The sequence below is a fragment of the Mauremys reevesii genome, linkage group 2 (genome assembly GCF_016161935.1).
Source record: "Mauremys reevesii isolate NIE-2019 linkage group 2, ASM1616193v1, whole genome shotgun sequence".
NCBI classification, from domain to species: Eukaryota; Metazoa; Chordata; order Testudines; family Geoemydidae; genus Mauremys; species Mauremys reevesii.
Genome location: NC_052624.1, coordinates 110,014,691 through 110,035,525, shown reverse-complemented (window position 1 = coordinate 110,035,525; position 20,835 = coordinate 110,014,691). Strand labels below are relative to the sequence as shown.

At 40.4% G+C, this 20,835-nt stretch overlaps 1 protein-coding gene across 3 annotated transcripts in view; it reads left to right on the top strand.

Moving 5' to 3' along the window:
- LOC120399118 (band 4.1-like protein 4B) overlaps positions 1-20,835 on the top strand; it is a 279,147-nt gene that overhangs the window by 184,303 nt on the left and 74,009 nt on the right. For 2 of the 3 annotated variants that reach the window (XM_039527042.1, XM_039527040.1), the window contains exons 18-19: positions 656-781; positions 14,532-14,602. In XM_039527042.1, coding sequence (XP_039382976.1) covers positions 656-781; positions 14,532-14,602 — 197 coding nt within the window. The remainder of the gene's footprint in view (positions 1-655; positions 782-14,531; positions 14,603-20,835) is intronic. The other variant, XM_039527041.1, reaches the window with a different exon arrangement.

Here is a 20,835-nt window from a genome sequence, read left to right as displayed (position 1 = left end):
GACATACCCTCAGAACCAGTGGAAATAGGAATTAGTGTGTGTGTTAAGCTTATTGGATTTTTCTGCTCTTTCTGGCAGAACAATTCAGAGGGATCAGAAATCAAAGACCGAGAGTCTTGTTCTCAGTTATACTAAGGTCCCTGTATGCTACTTTGGCAGTGTAAAGGGGTCTTATAGTGGATGTAAATTACATTTTACGTTCACTTTCAAGCCCCTTTACACCATCAGAGTGACATAAAGGAACTTGAGTATAACTGAGCATTGAGCCTCTGTCCCTTTCTCCCATAACCCAATTTCCCTTTCTGTGGAATATTTTGCTTTTTCAATATAATTTTAGGTTTGGAAATGATCTTGGGGACAGCCCACTCCAGGTCCTGGCTCTTTCTCCATATTTCTTAACACTCTACGTCTCTCTGTCTATCCTAGTAGCCCTTGGTATCACACTTCCCCCCATGGCCTTTCTTATCTTGGTAATAGATTAAAGTTAAGTCTTTTGAATAATTTGTCAGGCATTTCTATCAGGTTATGAACTTGAAAACTTTCCTAAGTGTTGTTAAAACTGGTTGTTCAAAGTAAAAATTGACCTGATCATTGTGATAAATGGTATAATCTCTTTCTCTAATGTATGTTGCCATGTTGTTTTTTATGTAAACAGGGTGAAGACAAGAAAGTTTCTGAAAAAAGTCTTCATCCCCCAGTGTCACCTTCTTCTGTACCCGATCATATGAAATGTAACATCCTTAAAGCTCAAGTAGAAGCTGCTTTTAGAGTGGGTGCCCAGGTGAGTACACCTTTTAATTTACCCTCTATATTTCCCCTTTCTAATGCTAATCAGGACATAATGTTTCATGTGAAATCACTCCGTATTTTCCAAAGTCTGACCATTTCCTTAGGAAGTGTTGTCTCATCTCCCTTGGGTATCCAAAATGACATAAATTGCTCTAGAGCTTTCCATAGGCCATCAGAACATCTAGCTACTCACTGTGAGTTCAGAGTGGTCTGCAGAGTTCATTATTTCTGAACCATCTGCTGTTCATCAGTACTTTTTTGGCTACAGTTGAATCTGGAGCTTTCAGGCCTAATAATGTTTCATTGCCAAAAGGCTGGAAACAAAACAGGAGTTGAGCAGATGAAGTGTGGCTTGGTTGATTCACTTTCCTTCATCCTTTCAAACCCTAAAGCCTATAGGTTTTTTCTGTTCATAGAGCAGTTTGGAATTTTGCTGAGCATTCATTTTTTATTTTTGATTAAGTATTGTATTTTAGTCCTCACTCTGGATAGAAACTGTGATTTATAGATGGTGAGTGTCATATTTGGATGCCTAAATATTGATTCCAGATATTCTTTGGAGGCACAGGTGTGAAAATGTTAGCCTATGTACTTTTGTGTTCATTTGTTTTTCCAGTCATCCATTTGAAACATTCACGTTCCATTAATTTATTTCAAAATCAGTGTTTTCATGGATAGATCCATATTCACAAACAATGAATTGTGTTACATAAATACCAACATGTATCCATGTGACATAGCTGTTTTCATTGTAATGATATTATTTCTTCTATTGAAGGTAACTTTCTTGAAACCTAGACTATTCCTATATAATTATTTTGGAATGTAGTTCATGAAATAAGAATAATGTCATCTTCCATAACAAGAAAGAAAGAAAAGAAATACTAGGGAGAGAGGGTTATTGAATCCTGTCATTACTTCTTTTAGTGTGTGTGTGTGTGTGTGTGTGTGTGCGTGTGAGAGAGAGAGAGAGAGAGAGAGATCTCCTTTGGATACACATGATTTTACTACTTCCATTACTTTGTTTCTTCCATGGTGACAGGTTTCAGAGTGGTAGCCGTGATAGTCTGTATCAGCAAAATCAACGAGGAGTCCTCGTGGCACCTTAGAGACGAAAATTTATTTGGGCATAAGCTTTCATGGGCTATAACCCACTTCATCAGATGCCATGGACTGGAAAATAGGCAGGTATAAATATATAGCACATGAAAAGATGGGAGTTGCCTTACCAAGTGGGGGGTCAGTACTACCGACGCCAATTTGATGGTGTCAAGTTTTCAAATTAATTCCAGTTCTGCAGTTTCTTGTTGAAGTCTTTTTTTGAAGTTTTTCTGTTGAAGAATGGCCACTTCTAAAGTCTGTTATTGAATGTGCGGGGAGATTGAAGTGCTCTCCTGCTGGTTTTTGAATGTTACAATTCTTGATGTCTGATTTGTGTGCATTTATTCTTTTGTGCAGAGACTGTCTCCAAGATATCTGGGAGTGCTGGGAGTGTAGGGCTTGACAATCCTGCTATCAGGATGCCAATGCCTCAGATGATGGGGCGTCCAGGATTCCCAGGTTAATGGATCTTGAGTAGCAGATAGAATACCCTGGTTGGGGCTCTAGAGGTGTGTCTGTATAGATTTGTTCTTGTGCTGATTCAGGGAGTTTCTTGAGCAGATGGTGCAGTTTCTTTTGGCACCCCTCAGTGGGTGCCCGCAACTACACACCACACAACAGAAACACTAACCCAGGAACCAATCCCTGCAACAAATCGCGTTGCCAACTCTGTCTGCATATCTTTTGAAGGGACGCCATCACAGGACCTACCCACATCAGCCACACCATCAGGGGTTCATTCACCTGCACATCTACCAATGTGATATACGATCAACCATCATGTGCCAGCAATGCCCCACTGCGATGTACATTGGCCAAACCAGACAGACTCTACATAGAAGAATAAATGGACACAAATCAGACATCAAGCATTGTAACATTCAAAAACCAGTAGGAGAGCACTTCAATCTCCTTGGACACTCAGTAAGGGCAGGTCTACACTAAGGGTGGGGGTCGAACTATGGTACGCAAGTTCAGCTACATGAATAGCGTAGCTGAATTTGAAGTACCCTAGTTCGAACTACTCACCCGTCCAGACGCCGCGGAATCGAAGTCCGTGGCTCCAAGGTCGACTCCGCCACCGCCGTTTGCAGTGGTGGAGTACCGGAGTCGACCGCGGCGCTTCCGGAGTTCGAACTATCGCGTCCAGATTAGACACGATAGTTCGAACTCCGAGAAGTCGAACTTACCGCGTTGACCCGGCTGGTAAGTGTAGACTAGCCCTAACAGACTTAAAAGTGGCCATTCTTCAACAACAACAAAAAAAACCTTCAAAAACAGACTTCAACAAGAAACTGCAGAACTAGAATTAATTTGCAAACTTGACACCATCAAATTAGGCCCGAATAAAGACTGGGAGTGGCTGGGTCACTACAAAAAATAATTTTCCTTCTGTTGATATTCACCCCTTGTTGTCAACTGTTGGAAATGGGCCACATCCACCCTAATTGAATTGACGTTGTTAGCACTGACCCCCCACTTGGTAAGGCAACTCCCATCTTTTCATGTGCTGTATATTTATACCTGCCTACTGTATTTTCCACTCCATGCATCTGATGAAGTGGGTTATAGCCCACGAAAGTTTATGCCCAAATAAATGTGTTAGTCTCTAAGGCGCCATAAAGACTCCTCGTTGTTGTTTTTTTCTTCTGATACTAACATGTCAGGTCAACTTGCCCTCCAAAGAATTTTCTTGTAACAACCATCTTTGTACATTTCTCATTGTTGTTCCCTGGCAGAGTTTTCATCTGACAGTTAAATTGCAATTCATACAGTTAAAGCCATGGAAGTTTAAGACAGCTAAACCTTGGTTATTCAGTCTGCTAGAGATTTCTAGAACAGGCAGTGTAAATTTGATGATGTGTTTTTGAAAAACAGTTTGGTCTTCTCTGAATCCGATGTTATGCCAACTGTTAGATTACAGTATGTTTCCTGTTTGAACGTCTCAATTCTTGCCCTTCTTTTTCATGCATACACCATGCCTTTGTGTCTATTTCTCAGGGATGTTGCCCGACACATGTATTTGCGTTTTCTCCAAGTATGCTTACAGTTACGTTCAACTGTGCAATTATATGCCTGTTAATACTGTGTGCTGACATATTCACAATAAAGACTTTTTCATGATTTTGATTGTTTGTAGCTACACAGACCATTTGTGAAACATGTTTCTTCCATCTCTCCTGTTCTGCTCCCCCACCCACTCCCGAGAGACTTTCCAAATTACATCATCCTGAGTTGCTTTAACATATATGTAACGTTACATTCTTTTACTGTAGTTATGTTGTAAGCGGGTATCAGAGAACAAAGTACGTCTGCTAGTCTTTTCTTAATGTAGACACATTTCCCCAAACAACTTGAGCACTCACTGTGGATTAAATATTAATCTGTGTTCCAAGTCTCATGAGAGGAGATCATATGAAATTCCAAAGAGAGGGGGAAGTAGCACAAGTTGCTAAGACTATTGACATAGTGCAGTTTGAAAGTCATGTAGCAACAGTTGCCTAAGAAGGATAGTCCAGTAATTAGGATGTTGCCTTTGTCTGAGGAAACCCAAGTTCAGTTTTGTGCTCTGCCAGAGTTCCCCGTGTGACTTTGGAGAGGTGTGTCATAAGAACATAAGAATGACCGTACTGGGTCAGACCAAAGGTCCATCCAACCCAGTATCCTGTCTACCGACAGTGACCAATGCCAGGTGCCCCAGAGGGAGTGAACCTAACAGGCAATGATCAAGTGATCTCTCTCCTGCCATCCATCTCCACCCTCTGACAAACAGAGGCTAAGGACACCATTCTTACCCATTCTGGCTAATAGCCGTTTATGGGACTTAACCTCCATGAACTTATCCAGTTCTCTTTTAAATGTTATTATAATCCTAGCCTTCAGAACCTCCCCAGGCAAGGAGTTCCACAAATTGACTGTGCGCTGTGTGAAGAACTTCCTTTTATTTGTTTTAAACCTGCTGCCTATTAATTTCATTTGGTGACCCCTAGTTCTTGTATTATGGGAATAAGTAAATAACTTTTCCTTATCCACTTTCTCAACATCACTCGTGATTTTATATACCTCTATCATATCTCCCCTTAGTCTCTTCTTTTCCAAGGTGAAAAGTCCTACCTTTTTAATCTCTCCTCATTTGGGACCTGTTGCAAACCCCTAATCATTTTAGTTGCCCTCTCTGAATCTTTTCTAATGCCAATATATCTATTTTAAGATGAGGAGACCACATCTGTATACAGTATTCAACATGTGGGCCATGGATTTATATAAGGGCAATAAGATATTCTCCATCTTATTCTCTATCCCTTTTTTAGTGATTCCTAACATCCTGTTTGCTTTTTTGACCACCGCCGCACATTGCATGGACATCTTCAGAGAATTATCCACGATGACTCCAAGATCTCTTTCCTGATTAGTTGTAGCTAAATTAGCCCCCATCATATTGTATGTATAGTTGAGGTTATTTTTTTCCAGTCTGCGTTATTTTACATTTATCCACATTAAATTTCATTTGCCATTTTGTTGCCCAATCACTTAGTTTTGTGAGATCTTTTTGAAGTTCTTCACAGTCTGCTTTGGTCTTAACTATCTTGAGAAGTTTAGTATTGTCTGCAAACTTTGCCACCTCACTGTTTACCCATTTCTCCAGATCATTTATGAATAAGTTGAACAGGATTGGTCTTAGGACTGATCCTTGGGGAACACCACTAGTTACCCCATCCATTCTGAAAATGTACCATTTATTTCTACCCTTTGTTCCCTGTCTTTTAAGGAGTTCTCAATCCATGAAAGGATTTTCCCTCTTATCCCATGACAACTTAATTTACGTAAGAGCCTTTGGTGAGGGACCTTGTCAGAGGCTTTCTGGAAATCTAAGTACACTATGTCCACTGGATCCCCCTTGTCCACATGTTTGTTGACCCCTTCAAAGAACTCTAATAGATTAGTAAGACATGATTTCCCTTTACAGAAACCATGTTGACTTTTGCCCAAAAATTTGTGGTGTTCTATGTGTCTGACAATTTTATTCTTTATTGTTGTTTCAACTATACATTAGACTTACCAGTCTATAATTGCCAGGATCACCTCTACAGCCCTTTTTAAATATTGGCGTTACATTAGCTATCTTCCAGTCATTGGGTACAGAAGCTGATTCAAAGGACAGGTTACAAACCATAGTTAATAGTTCTGCAATTTCTTCCATCTCTCCTGATATGGGCGGCTGCAGGAAGCGGCATGGGCCGACGGATGTGCTGGCCGCCCTTCCAACAGCCCCCATTGGCCTGGAGCAGCGAACCGCGGCCAGTGGGAGCCGCGATTGGCCGAACCTGCAGATGTGGCAGGTAAAAAAACTGGCCCGGACTCCAGGGGCTTTCCCTGAACAAGCGGCAGACCGGCTTTGAGAAGCACTGCTGTAAAGCACAAGACAAATTTACAGAACTATACAGAGATTTCAAGCAAGAGCAGCCTGTCTTTGTCATCTACAACATGTGCCTCTTCTCTCTGTTTACTATGTAACATCACATGCCTGTGAGAAGTTCTTTATCCTAGAAGCAGAAAGAACAGCGTTGGTCTCTCTCACTCTCATACACACACGTGCACTCGTTATCTAAAGTGAAATGTTTTTAAAAGTCTGAGATTGACTCCTATCAGAGGTTGGTTTTAAAAAGTCCTAAAAGATCCTTTACCTTTTTGAGCTCCCCGTCAATGTACTGTACTTTAGGAGATTTTGCTGGACATCTGCATTGTCCAGTTAGTAACAGAAGCATCAGCGAAACAGCCGTACTAATGGAACACTGCTGGAACTTTCCACTCATCTAAAGTAACTACTTAATTGTTTGTAATATTTGTAATAATTTCCCATTTGAAAAGCAAGGAATATTTCAAATACCCAGAAACCAGTTCCATTAGGAAATGACACCTTCATAAAGGTACCCACTGTAGTCAGTAGAACAGGAAGCTCTTCATTAGTAGTTCCTGACAATGGAGAAGGGGGGCAGATGCAAGAGAGGAAAGGTGGAGGGAAGAGGGTTTGGGGATGGAAATGCTCATTTTTTTTATTCATTCGGATCAGTATATTCATGGCAACTAGATACCATGGGGACAGGTGCCTTAGAAACACTGAAATACATAATTCCAATCTCTGCAATTTCAAACATAAGTAGTGAGGGGGAATTATACAATTATACAATACAGTTTGAAATAGGAGCTGAAAGGGGAGATTTTCACTCAATTTCCATTCTGGAGTCATGCAGAAGAGCTGTTTATTTCTTTCCTATATGATACTTTTTTATCCTTCCTCAAAGCTGTGACACTGAATTGGAAATCTAAAACTCATCTGTTTATGGTACAGATTACTCACAGCTCTTCATAAATGTTCTGGAGCAGCAAGAAACTAACATGAATGAGTGTGTTTATTTTGTGAAGAGAGAAATATTTCCATACAGAAATGTTAGTTTGAGAATCAAGCTGCAATGTGTGGTGGAGTATGTCTGAGTGTGTGCAGATGCAGCCTTAACTAGTGAAAAATGTGATGAACCCACACAAATTGTGGAAATTTAGGCTGTGGGTTCCACAGAACACTCAGTGCAGTGTCTGTATTGTGATAGTAAACCAGCACTCTTTCACAACACACCCTTCAAACTTCTTCATGGGTGTCCAACACTTCATAGCTGAGAGACTGCAGATCACATGCTCATTTAAGAAGGAGCCGTATAAAACCAGCAATGAAGAGCTGCATGAATACGAAAGACCAGCTTCCGGCAGCATTTACAACCCTTACAGTTTACATGACTCAGTGCTGAAATGGAGGGATTGATCATAGGAGTTGTCAATATCACGAGTCACCAAGTTGTTCATGGCCCAGCTGATGGAGGATTCTGATTGCTATGCATACCCAGTTTGGCCCAAAGCAAATCCTGATTTTCTTTAGCGTTAAATACAGACTCCTGAGCAAACTTAGAATTACCTTAACTGGGTTTTTGTCTCTTGGCTGGAAAGGTATGTGGTGTTCTTATCCAGTGTGCCTTCCACAACAGATGCTTATTTTCTCCATTAGTTTTCACTTCACCTCCTCTTCCCCCATCGGCAGTCCCTACTCCTTGGGGCCCATAAGTCCATGAAATTACAACAAGAGTGAATCTGATGTCTTATCTCTAACCTAGAAGAATATATTTAGATCATATGGCAGTGACTTCATTGGGGGTTGCACATGATGCTAGAATTTGGTACAAAGAGAGTATTAAAACTTGTTCACGAGTTTATATCTATGCAATATTTTTAGACTACTGGAGATTACCTTATTCTTTTTTCTTTCCCCCTTGCCTCTAAAAAACCTTACATACCAATGATGTAGTTTTGCTCTGAGATGAGTATTACCAGTCTATGGGCTAGGACATAATCTTAATGTAAATAACTAAGATGTGAAGTTGACCTGTGCTAACTAGCCTTGCCTAGAACTACTGGAACATATTGCACCATTGGAGATGTAGCTCAGAATTTGTTTTGATCATATTTCATGCTACATTTTGTTCTGTTTGCTACAAATGCAAACGAAAATTGGATCCACACATTATTGAAGGTAGCAATGGAGTACAACTGAGGTGACATTCATCAGTGGCTTTCCTAGCTATATCTTTGGTGGACCTTTGCCTTTTCATCTTGTTGTCCTTTCAGGAGTAATTAAACTCAGTTATTTGTAAAGACTCTTCAAAGTTGCAGTGCCCAAAGAAGTTGGTGTATGTGGTTTTCAAATTTTCCCCAAAGGCTGCTGCAAGGAAATATGTTGCATTACTATCGATATGATTTGGGTTTTAAGTGCTTTATTCACTTCTGGAAATTATAATAAGGTCACAAGAGAAAATGAGTTTGGTACAGGAAAGATACTGGTGCATTTATACTCTTTGATGTGAAAAATAACAGGACTTGGATAAATATCTCTGGATGCATGGAGGAGTTCCTGCCTTTTGCTAGATGGCTACTCAAATATTGTGAAATGATGAAAATTTCAAGCATATCAGTCTGTCCTCCATCATGGATTACATTTTATACCCAAGATTTGCTTGGAAATAATGCAAATTTGCTGATATCTTCTTGGTCCTCCTTGTACATATTGCACATCCCTGCATAATTTGACAGTCTCAATTTAAGAGAGCCAGAACAGGAGAATAACAGGTCCAGGCTGAAGTGCTGTGCCTTAAGGTGTGTGTGTGTGTGTGTGTGTGTGTGTATGTATTAGAGAAAGAAGCTTGTATAGGCCTCTTTGCACAATGTCTTGCTAAAGCCATTGCTGTTAGTCACCCACTTGGATGAGCAATACATTCACTCTCAAATTCCAAGCTAAGTAAAAAGAAGCAATTGTTGTGATACTCTCAACTCCTACTCCAATGAATGTGACATCACATCAGTTATAATTGTTCATAACAATGGAATTTAAATGGTTATAATTCAAATTGGCTATATTCTATCTGTCAAAGGAAACAGATTTGTTTAACTTTAAAAGTGAGTAGGCTGGAAATAAAGGGAGGCAGAGGTATAGAAAGATAGGGCTTCAGGGAATGTAGGATTCGGGAGCATCATTAGGTGGAATACAGTAACCATTATAAGGGAATCAGCAACTCTACTCAGAAAGGAGTGATGACAACAACTAAATGATACAAGTATTATTTTTTATTATTTGCCGTGCAATAGCACCTGGGAGCCCCAGTCATGGATCAGGATCCTATTGTACTAGGCAATGTACAAACATGGAACAAAAAGATGATTCCTACCTCAAAGAGCTGACCATGATGCTATTCTGATCGCAAAGGAAGAGTCCTTCCTGCTAAAATACCAACAACACTTCCTGCACCAGGGTTTTCCTTGGAGGCTTCTTTTCCCAGTGACCTTACTGCTTAGCTTAGGAAATAGAACGAGAGCATGGTTGGGTACGTTAGCAGGGAGTTGAAAAATGCGCTTCAGAGTTCCTCAGTTTCATTTCAGACTGGCAGATGTGCAGGGGGAAGCATTTTTTTTCAGTCAGGGCCACTGAGCCATTGCTATTGCTGTCCTTCTGCTTGGAGGATTCCAGCAATCTGGAAAGGGTGTTGCTCCCCCTCCCTTTTGCATAATCAGGAACCTTCAAAAAATCAGCTTTCAGAACCTTTTCTCCCCCAGTCAGCAGCCTGGCTGCCTTTGAATGGGATCAGGTGCTTCAGTCAACCTTTGGGCTGATTCATGAAGTCAGAAGGGGAAAACAAGATGTTCCTTATGTGGAACTGGCGTAATGCTGACTATAATGCCTCTTGTGATAAAGAGGAGGCAGGAATAAGGTGATGTAAACACAAAGAGGGACTCTTTGTTTAGGAAGCTGGGCACAGACATACATACAGTATAGCTGTTGTGAACAGGGATATAGGCAGTCAGACATATAGGTGGTCAGAGCAGTGGTGGTCGGACCTAGTGGTCAGAACAAGAGTCAGGAAGTGGAGGTCAGAGATAGAGACAGAGTCGGGAGTCAAGCCGTGAGTCAGAGTCAGGAATTGAGCTGAGGGTCAGAGCCGGAGTCAGTAGCCAGGGGGGCGTGTAACAGCAGGATGTAATCTGGAACAAGGCAGGCAGGGAGAAACAGGACAGGAAGGCAGGGACTCAGGAATCAGTCAAGACAGCAGGAGACAATAAAGCAGCCAGTTGGGATTCACAACTTCCTGTGCCACCTTCTGGCTTAAAGAATGACTCTGGTTGCAGTCTCCTCCAATTGGGACTATTGTGGGAAGTGCCTATGGTGAGCTAGGGTTCACCAGCCCAGACTCCCTGCTGGTATCCGCGAGATGCCAGGCGTTGGCTGTGGTATTAGGGCTGCCTGGGGATGCGCAGACCTGAGTTTGAGACCCACAATGCCTCACAGTATCTCACTGGGTCGCTTGCTTATCTGCACTGCAGTGTCACCCTGCAGGGTCTCCTGTGCCTAAGTTCTCGTCTGAATTAGTCATAGAAAATACTACTGACTACTGCGGCGAACCTTGTGTGCTCCTCTGGCCCCTCTCCATCACAGTCACACAGCTTGAAGGTGGATCGTCAGCCCTGCACAATAGAGAGTCCATTCAGGTGCTGTATTTGACACCTCCACAGGGGACAGTCTTCCCTTTAAAAGACAGTGGAAAAGGTCACCAGTGTAATGAGGAAGCTCAGGGTTATGCAGACTCCATCTGCTAAGGAGATATGGGCTCATTCCCAGAAAGCACTCCCAACTCCTCCTAAGAGCTTTCCTACATCAGTGGGACTCTTAGACGATCATTAGATATCTGATTCCTACTCTCCCTCCACCCACAGGCTTTGTTTGAGGATCCTCCTTGTGCTTAGAGGAGAACCTAAAGAAGGGCATGTCATAAATCCTGGTTTCAGCAGCAATGGAAGCAGTGGGTGGTCAGCATCTCTAGAAATCAGAAGCCCAGAATTTGGTGAAATTTAGGCAGATCGCTTAAGCAACTGGAATCTGTTTGGTGCTTCTTAAGCTCTGGACTTCTCCCTTCACCATCCTTATTTGGCTCTCAATAATAGTAGCTTTTCTTGGCAATTACTTATCTGTGGAGAGCATGCAAGCTAGTGCCTCTGTCCTGTCACTTCCTTTGTCTTGTTTTTCCCCAATGATAAAGTAACTTGTTGCCCTGTTGGCAGTTTTATCCAAACCATTTTTCATTTAAATCAGAACATTAATTTCCTTTTTCTTTGCCCTGGGCCAGTATCAGATAAGGAAAGAGCCTGGCATTCTATGGACGGCATTAGGATCCATAGTGTCAAAGAGCTTGGAGTACTGGCTGCAAGAAGGGCCAGGCTGTTTCCCTTTTGGTAATAATTAAATGGATCTGACTGTGTCCAAAAGAAGCGTATATACCAGATGGCCTGCCATACCCCACAGGCATTAAAGCTCATTTCTCTTACAGTGTGGCTGACTTCTGGACAGAGAGAGAATCTGCCTCAGTGGAAAAAGTCTGCTGAGCAGCCACATGTCGCTGCATTTCTACCTTCATACATCATTACTATATGGATGTCAGAGCCTCTAACAATGAAGGTTCCTGAGTTTAGTAGTCCACAGGGACCTCTCTGACTAGTTGCTGATATAAATTTCCCACCAGATATTGGGTGGTTCTAGACAAAACCCCTTTTTCAGATTATTGGGTATCTCCGAACAGAAAGATGAATCTTGGTCATAACATTTGCATTTTTTCAAGGAGCTCCAACAATCTGGACACTCCTATGGGAATTGTACCTTGTATTAGTTCTTGTTTCAAGTTATGGGTTAGATGCTTTCAGATGTGCGGAGGAAGTTGCTCACTGGTTAGTGAGGGTGGTTTGCCATGTAAGAAGGAAACAAGGCCAAAAGTATTCTGTCAGCTGACTGGTTTAACTACCTGATCCTGCAAAAACAGGAGCAACCCAGTTTCCAGACTGCTGGAGCCCTTCTCATTAATATAATTTACAGGTAGAATTTCTTGCCGGGACTGTTCTTCTACAATACCCACTTTCAATATTTACTTTCTATCCCATAAAGCATAAAATAATAATGAAGAAGATGAAAATAATAATGAAAAAGCCCTCAATATGTAGAAAATAATGTTAACGAATACTCCTTTGTCCTGACCTTCCATTAAGCTGGCTCCATGTTCCAGTGTAGATCCATGCTGGGGAGGTAGCAATGGCCTTGGGATTAAGGCTTCATCTGCACTTGGAGCTAGAGCTGTGATTCCTAGCTTGTGCAGGTATTCTTGTGCTAGCTCTCATCAAGCTAAACATAGTATTGTAGCCATGATAGCATGGGCAGCATGAGCAGTGTCACAGACTGGCCACTGCAGGTGCATACGCAGGTGGTCTGGGGGGGGTTGAACTCGTGGCAGCTAGCTCAGGCCTCTTCTTACTGATGCCACCCTACTATTTTTAGCATATTAGTGCACTGAGAGCAAGTATGAGTATGTCTACACAAGCTGTGAATCACACCCTTAGCTCCAAGTGTAGGTCACAGGACTGGGGGAAACAGTTATTAGCCAGTAATATTCTGGATCCCTCCTATAGCTGGCTAAAGGCAACACTCATCTCATAATGCTGAAGTAGATGGAATTTTAATAATTTCGTTTGCCATTATAATTGCTAACCTTTGTAATCTTCCTGTGCTCCATTCTAAGTAATAAAACTCTGTTTTCTATTATTGTGTTCAAGTGCATCTTAAAATTCAAGTCACTCCCCATTTTCAATTTGGTAATTTTAATATTGGAATAAAGTAAAAGTTGTAATTTTTAAAGAGTCGGTTTGTCAAATAGTAAGGAACTAGCTAAATATCATTTAACAATGCACATGATTAAAATATCATTTGGACAGAAGAGACTGTGTGTTAAGTCTCTGACAGCTGCATTCATATTTTCAACATTCAGAAATACAGCAGTTTTATGTGAAGTATCACCATCTGCCATAAATATTAAAGAGCAAAGTACTAACTTCTGAAGCCCACTTACATTAACTGTGATTCATTTTTTTTTCCTCATTCCCTAAAGAAAAACATTTTAAGACTGAGCTCGACTGTGAATATATAGACTTTAAACACAACCTCACTACAGGTTGTAGTTTGAAAAAAAAACCTAAACATTTGAAACTCAGAAATTTAAGAATTCATTTTGCTTTGTCCCATACCCAGCCCAATTGTGAACCACACATGTAGTGTGGAAATACTTAAAGAAAATATCTAGTCAGTTTTATAGGTTAATTATAGATATCTAAAGTGCTCCAAGTATTAAAAAAAATCTACATGTTGTGTTGTTGTTTTTAATAAACAATGAAAAATTAATACAAAAGGGAATAAATTGTCTGCACTAACTCCTCTCTATCCTTTAAATACAGTAGGTAAAGTCATTGACCCTCTAGTCTACTATAGATACGGAGATACTCTAGTGTTTGTAGACAGTATTAGTAGAGTGGTACAATATTGCGCTGGTGATATGTGGATATTGGAGTCTTGGATCTACACTGACGAGTAATAAACAGCTAAGTCAAATTAGCTGCTGTGCTGCTTTGTCTGGCAATTTCATTTAAGCAATATTACGTCTATACATAGTTGTTTTTCCAGCATTTGTAGGCAAAGTATACAAGAGAGACAGGTTTGTGGCTTGTAGGGAATGGTGGATTGGAGAGCTTTTGTGGATTTTATGTAGAGACTAATTGTTTGTAGAGGTATTACTTTTTCTGTTAGTTTTTCAGTGTCTGAAGAATTATGAGATTTGGCGTGGTGATTCTAATTAGGTTGTGGATATGCAGGTGGAAATAATCTGCACATAGTTTAGTTTTGGGGAGGGATTAAATAGAAGAAATACGGGTATGTTTGGTTTCAATGGTTCCACTACCTATGCTCAAATATTTTATGGAATATGCATTTATATCTGTATTTTTCCAAAAAGATCATCTTCCCACAATACTATTATACTGTGCCCTGTATTCTGCAGCTGATCAACTTTTAAATGAATCTCAACAGAAGTAAATGAAAAACAAAGCAATTTGTAGAAATAGTTATATAGTAAATATATTATACTATAAAATGCTATAAATATATACCATACTATAAACCTATAACTATATACCATAAATATATTGACATTATACTAAACTATGTCTCTTTCCTTTAGCAGGTGGGGAAAGAAGAGACACCATTTATAAATACCAGTAAGGCCTCCAGTCTGCAGGACCCTAATGTAAGGTCTGTTACTTCTTGTTTGTAGGGAAAACATCAAATAAATACATTACGTAGTACAACATTTTCAAAATGCTGCCTACAATATGCATGCCAAATCCATATATATATATGTCAATTACTGTGGGAAGTCTGGCAAGCAGCAACCTGATTATACAACACATTTTTTTTCAAACTACAAGCTGTAGTGAGGTTGTGTTTAAACCGTGTGTCTAAGTATATATAGTCTTCAAAATCTCAGCTTCAAAATTCAGGCAAGAGAAAGACTTGGAAAGATTTGTGTAGTCCATTTCAGTTTTGCAAAGAGCAAAAGAGAAAAAGCATTTTGGGTAGAAAATATATATAAGAATCATAACCTCTAAGTCGAATTTACTAAAACTCAGAGTATCTTTAAAATATAATCTCTGTTTTCTGTATTTTGAATCTGATTTCCACTCTGATGCAACTTATCGAACCGCTGCTGTTTCTAAATTAATGAAATCTTCAGCTGCTGCTGCTACAGTTGTTGTAATATTTGTATTATTGCAGTAGCAGCTAGGAACCTCAGTCATGGACCAGGACCCCGTTGTGCTAGGTATTGCACAAACACAGCCCTTGTTTGCTGTTCATGTTTCTTTCTGTTTCCTGGAATTATTTTAACAGTGGAAAAGGGAGCATTTGTTTTAGTGCACAGAAAACGTGTTTCTTTGGATTTCTTGATCTGCAGGAAGGGCTGGTTTGGATTGCATTTTTGTTGCACCGGAAGCTGATTCTTCTCACAGGAATTTTCCTTTTTCAGATAGCCATGTAAAAGAGTGTCATATTTTAATGTTTTGTTTGAATCCCAGAGAATACATTCTTAATATAACAGGTTTGGTTTTGTTTTTTTTTAAAAAGAGGACTTTACTGTGTGGGATATTTGGAAGCATGCTGCCTTTACATGAATGGTAGTAACATCATTTTATTCATCATCAGTGCCAGAAGGGTCGCTCTCAGAGCAGTTTCAGATGGGAATAAATTGATGTACAGTATTGTCGTCAAGCAGGCTGTCAAACAGCTAATTGTGGTAGCTTGTTGGTTACTTCATTACAGAATTATCTAACCTTTTCACCCTGAAGAATGAACATATTATTTGAAAAAGTTCATGGGTCCCCAGTCAATAGTTCTGTTTCCCTAAGCTCAGGCAGAACTAGTTGAACACCTGTCCTGCTCTCTCTTGGGCTCTGAGTCTGGCAGGATTGCAGGTGATGAATCAAGCAGAGGTATTCCTTTCTCCCTCTCCTCTCCCCTCCCTTGTAGTGCAACAAGATGCCCACAGGAGGAGCTGCTGAGCAGATACAATAAGAAAGGGACAGAACTGATCAAAGCACTCCCAGCTCACACCAGAGCTGCTCCTGGCACTGATGGGGACCTGCTAACCCCACCTCCTCTCAGTATTAATGAGACTGATTCAAACTGTCAACTTCATAAATCAGAGGGCAAGACATGTTTGATTATGAATTATGAATATGTTTTCTTAACAAAGTCACCCTCAACAGCCACAGTTCAGAGCCTAATGAGCCACAGGTTTAGACACAACTCCGTTATTCTAATTAATTTGGAAATTATTGGGGATACAAATAAAGTATCTCACTGACTGCCTTTCTCGGCTTCCCTCTGTAACTGTGCTCTGTTCCCTCCATTTCTGTAACACGTTTTTCCACCCCTGTTTTCCTTTCATCTGAACATACAGTACCACAATACACGCCCTTTACCACGTCAGTGCCACCAAGGAAATTGTGTCAGCAGAATATTTTACTTACAGTGTTGCTAGCTCTCTTGTGACATTTTGCTGTTTTTCTTGAAGCCTCAGCTTCTGGCATCACATGAAAACTGAGATTCTAATGTAATTTTAAAAAAAAGAGTACGTTACCAGCCCCCATGGCTGCAAAGAAAAGCTTGAAAACACGACCCCTAAATGCTAAAACAATGAAGGCAGATAAAAAGAACCCAACATTTATTATTTTAAAGTCTCATGACTTTTTGGAGCCTGAGTCATCATGTTTGAATGCCTGGGCCTGGCAATACTGCACATACCAGATCAGGCTATTTGGATATATAAGGTTTTTAATTGACAGCTGAATGGATTTTTCAAACTAAAACTCCTTCAGAACCACTTTGTACTTGTAAAATGCACATTTGGGCCCAGACAATACCCCATTCCACAGAAAAGCTATGGGGCAGGAAGTTTTGGGAGAGGAATTTTTTGTGAGGAATCCCCTGGTGCAGATTCCTCATACCAATCCAATGGAGGGGTTGCCCTCTGTAGAAAAGTTTGCAGGGCTAGCCCTCAAATATGGCAGATTTCTAGGGATTAGCACAGATCCCTTGGGGTGGGGAGGGTAGGTAGGAAGGTAGGGTCCTTGGAATCGCATTAACAGGGAACCCCTAGCTACAGTGGTGCCCTGCTCTATTATTTTTTGCAGAGGTTCTCAGTGGAGCCAGAGTGTGGGAGGACTCACATCCCCTGTCCCCACCCCCAGCATGCCCCTGCTCATGCCCATGCTGCTCAATCTTCATCCCTCTCATATGGATCCTAGACCTGCTGACAGGCTTCCACGAGGTCAGGAAGGTGGGGTAGAAGAAGGTAGACCCCTGGCAGGGGAGGGTTGTGCCTTAGAGGCATCTGATTTCCCTCCCTCCACAACATGATTTCCATGCAATCAGAAAAGGGGGCCACATGCAAAGAGCTCCCTTCAAGTATAGTTTGGGGTGGACAGGGACCAACTGGGCCATGCCATGGCGTGACTGAGTAATTGTAAACATGGAACCCCCAAATGCCATTTTAAGTCACTTTTAAGAGTAGAACTGAACATTAATGAGTACTCAAAGCTGATTCACCTCACTTAGGTAGTAATGACCCTTCCAATTCTCTAAATCAATGACTGCACTACAGACCAAATATCATCTAAGTAATTTCCAAATAACCACAAGTTTGGCATAAACATAAAACTGAGAATAATATCAAAATATAAGTTAAAGGTAACTTGCCAAGGAAAAAATGGGGTGGGGCTGGAGGGGTGTTTTCTGTTTTATTTTAACCTGTATTTTAATTTCATTTTCTTTCACTGCTTCTTTCTGATGTATGGCTTGAAATGTTTTTTGTTTTAGTTTGATTTTGAGGGCTGGGGGTCTCCTTTTCTCCTGTTTGTTATATTTTTAGCATGGTTTGGCGGGTCAAACTGACATAGAACCTGGTTCAGACATGACTAGTTTAAATCCAAACTTAAGCTTAGTTATTAAATTCAGTTCTTAGGCCTATCTAGTGGGGATTTATTCTGGAAATTTCTGTTTGGTAGTTCAGGAAAATCTGAATTTTTTGTTACTTAAAAAGCAAACTATATACATGTTTATAAAAGCTGTTTATGAAATACATGAGTTTCGCAAACTCCTTGAGAATAGGAATCCTGAGTAGAAGATTACAATTATTTACTGCCCATTACCGATCCTGGGCTTTCTTTTCCTGCTCTCCCTAATGTTGCTAAGAAGGGAACTAGTTAATCAACACTCTGTAAATGTCCATGTTGATTTTATTACATCCACTGCCTCTTTCTACTATTGATCAACAGATGTTGCAGACATGCCTGTGGGATCTGGCAAGGTGGATGGGATTGATTTTCTATGGCTCTATTTTTCCCTTTCTGGGAGGTCAGCAGGAGGTTGGTGTGGAGTAATTGTTCATCCACCCAATGGACCCTCTTATCTCAAGACTGAAAAGAATTCCACTCAGGCAACATACGTCTGACACTATTATGAGACACAGTGAGAGGTTTGGACTATGGTGCCATCTGTATACTCGGGACATTCAACTCTGCATTTCATTTTCATTAGATCCAGATGGTGCTGCTTTCTTGTTTGCCTACCCAAGGCATTGACCCAGATGAGAATGACTTCGCTGATGCTCTATCTGGATAGAACAGAGGCGATGTGGCTTAGTGGGGTGAATCCATTAAAACAATTTACATGGATTGTGGCTATATTCAATATATTGGTAGGGTAAACAGCAAATAACAGAAATAACTGGCAGTAATGGGAAATTTTAACTACAGATCTGTTGGAAAGGTAATATGGCAAAACACAGAATTTCCAGTACATTCTTGGAATGTACTGGGGACAATGTCCTTTTTTTTTTTAGAAAGTGGAGGAAATAACCGGGGGGGGGGGGCAGCCATTTTAGACTTGAGTCTGGCCAACATGGAAGAATTGGTTGCAAATTTCAAGGTAGAAGGCAATCTCGGAGAAAGTGATCCTGAAATGAAAGATGTCATGATCTAAGGAAAGGAAGGAGTGAGAGCAGCAGAATAAGGACAATGAGTTTCAAAAAAGCAGACTTGGACAAACTCAGAGAATGAGTTGGTAAGATCCCATGGGAAGAAAATCTAAGAGAAAAAAGAGTTCTTGAGACCTAGCAGTTTCTCAAGGAGAGAATATTAAATATGCGATTGCCAACTGTTCTGATGCGAATAAAAAATAGAAAGAAGAGTAAGAGGCTAATATGGCTCTATCGGGAGCTCTTTAATGACCTGAAAATCAAAAAAGAATCTTATAAAAAGTGGAAATGTGGGCAAATTGCTAAGGAGGAGTACAAAATAATAGCACAAACATGTAGCGACAAAATCAGAAATGCTAAGACACAAAATAAGTTACACTTAGCAAGGGAAAGAAAAGGCAATAAGAAGAGTTTCTATGAATATATTAGGAGCAAGATAAAGGTGAAGGAATGTGTAGGTCCTCTGCTTAGTGGAGAAGGAGATCTAATAACGGATGACATCAAGAAGGCTGAGGTGTTTGTTTTGCTTCACTCTTCATTAAAAAGGTTAATGGTGACCAGTTACTCAACACAATTAATATTAATGACAATTGGGAAGGAATGGAAACCAAAATAGGGAAAGAACAGGTTAAAGAATATTGAGATAATTTAGATGTATTCAAGTCATCAAGGAATGATGAAATTCATCCTTGGATACTTAAGGAACTAGCTGAAGCCATCTCAGAATTGTTAGTAATTATCTTTGAGATCTCACAGAAGACAGGTAAGGTCCCAGAACACTGAAGACGAACAAGCATAGTACCTGTCTTTAAAAATGGGAACAAATTGGACCGGGGAATTACAGATGAGCTAGTCTACCTTCGATACCTGGGAAAATTTAAGTAGATCCATTATTATTTGTAAGTACCTAGAGGACAATAAGGTCATAAGGAATAGCCAGCATGGATTTGTCAGAAACAAATTATGCCAAACCTACTAATTTCCTTCTTTGTCAGAGTTATTGACCTAGTGGATAGAGAGAAGTAGTAGTTATGCTATATCTTGATTTTCATAAAGCTTTTCACATAGTCCCACCTGATGTTCCCATAAGCAAACTAGGGAAATGTGATCTAGATGAAATTGCTATACAGTGAGTGCACAACTTGTTGAAAGACCATACTCAAAAAGTAGTTATCAATGGTTGCTGTCAAACTCGGATGGTGCATTCAGTGGGATCCTACAGGGATCTGTCTTTGGTCCTGTACTTTTGAATATTTTCATTCATGACTTAGACTATGGAATGGAGAGTGTGCTTAGAAAACTTACGGATGATTCAAAGCTGGAAGGGGTTACAAGCACTCTGGAGCACAGGACTATAATTCAAAATGAGCTTGACAAATTAGAGAACAAAATGAAATTCAGTAAAGTGCAAAGTACTTCAGTTAGAAAGGAAAAGTCAAACACACAACTACAAAATGGGGAATAACTGGCTAGAAGGTAATGCTGCTGAAAAGGATTTGTGGGTTATAGTGGAACACAAGTTGAATATGAGTCAACAATGTGATGCAGTTGCAAAAAAAGGCCAATATATAATTCTGCAGTGTATTAACAAAGTGTCATATGTAAGACATGGGAGGTAATTGTTCCACTCTATTCAGCACTGATGAGGCCTCAGATCACACTAGTACAGTGTTCAACTCTAGGTGCCACATTTTGAGAGAGATGTGGAAAAATTGTAGAAAGTCCAGAGGAAAGCAATAAAACTGATGATAGGTTTAGAAAACCTGACCTGTGAGGAATGGTTTAAAAAACTGGGCATGTTAAGTCTGAAGAAGAGAAGACTGAGGGGGACTTGATAGTCTTCAAATATGTTAAGGGCTGCTATAAAGAGGATGGTGATCAATTGTCCTCCATGTCCACAGAAGGTAGGACAAGAAGAAATGGGCTTAATCTGCTGCAAGGGAGATTTATC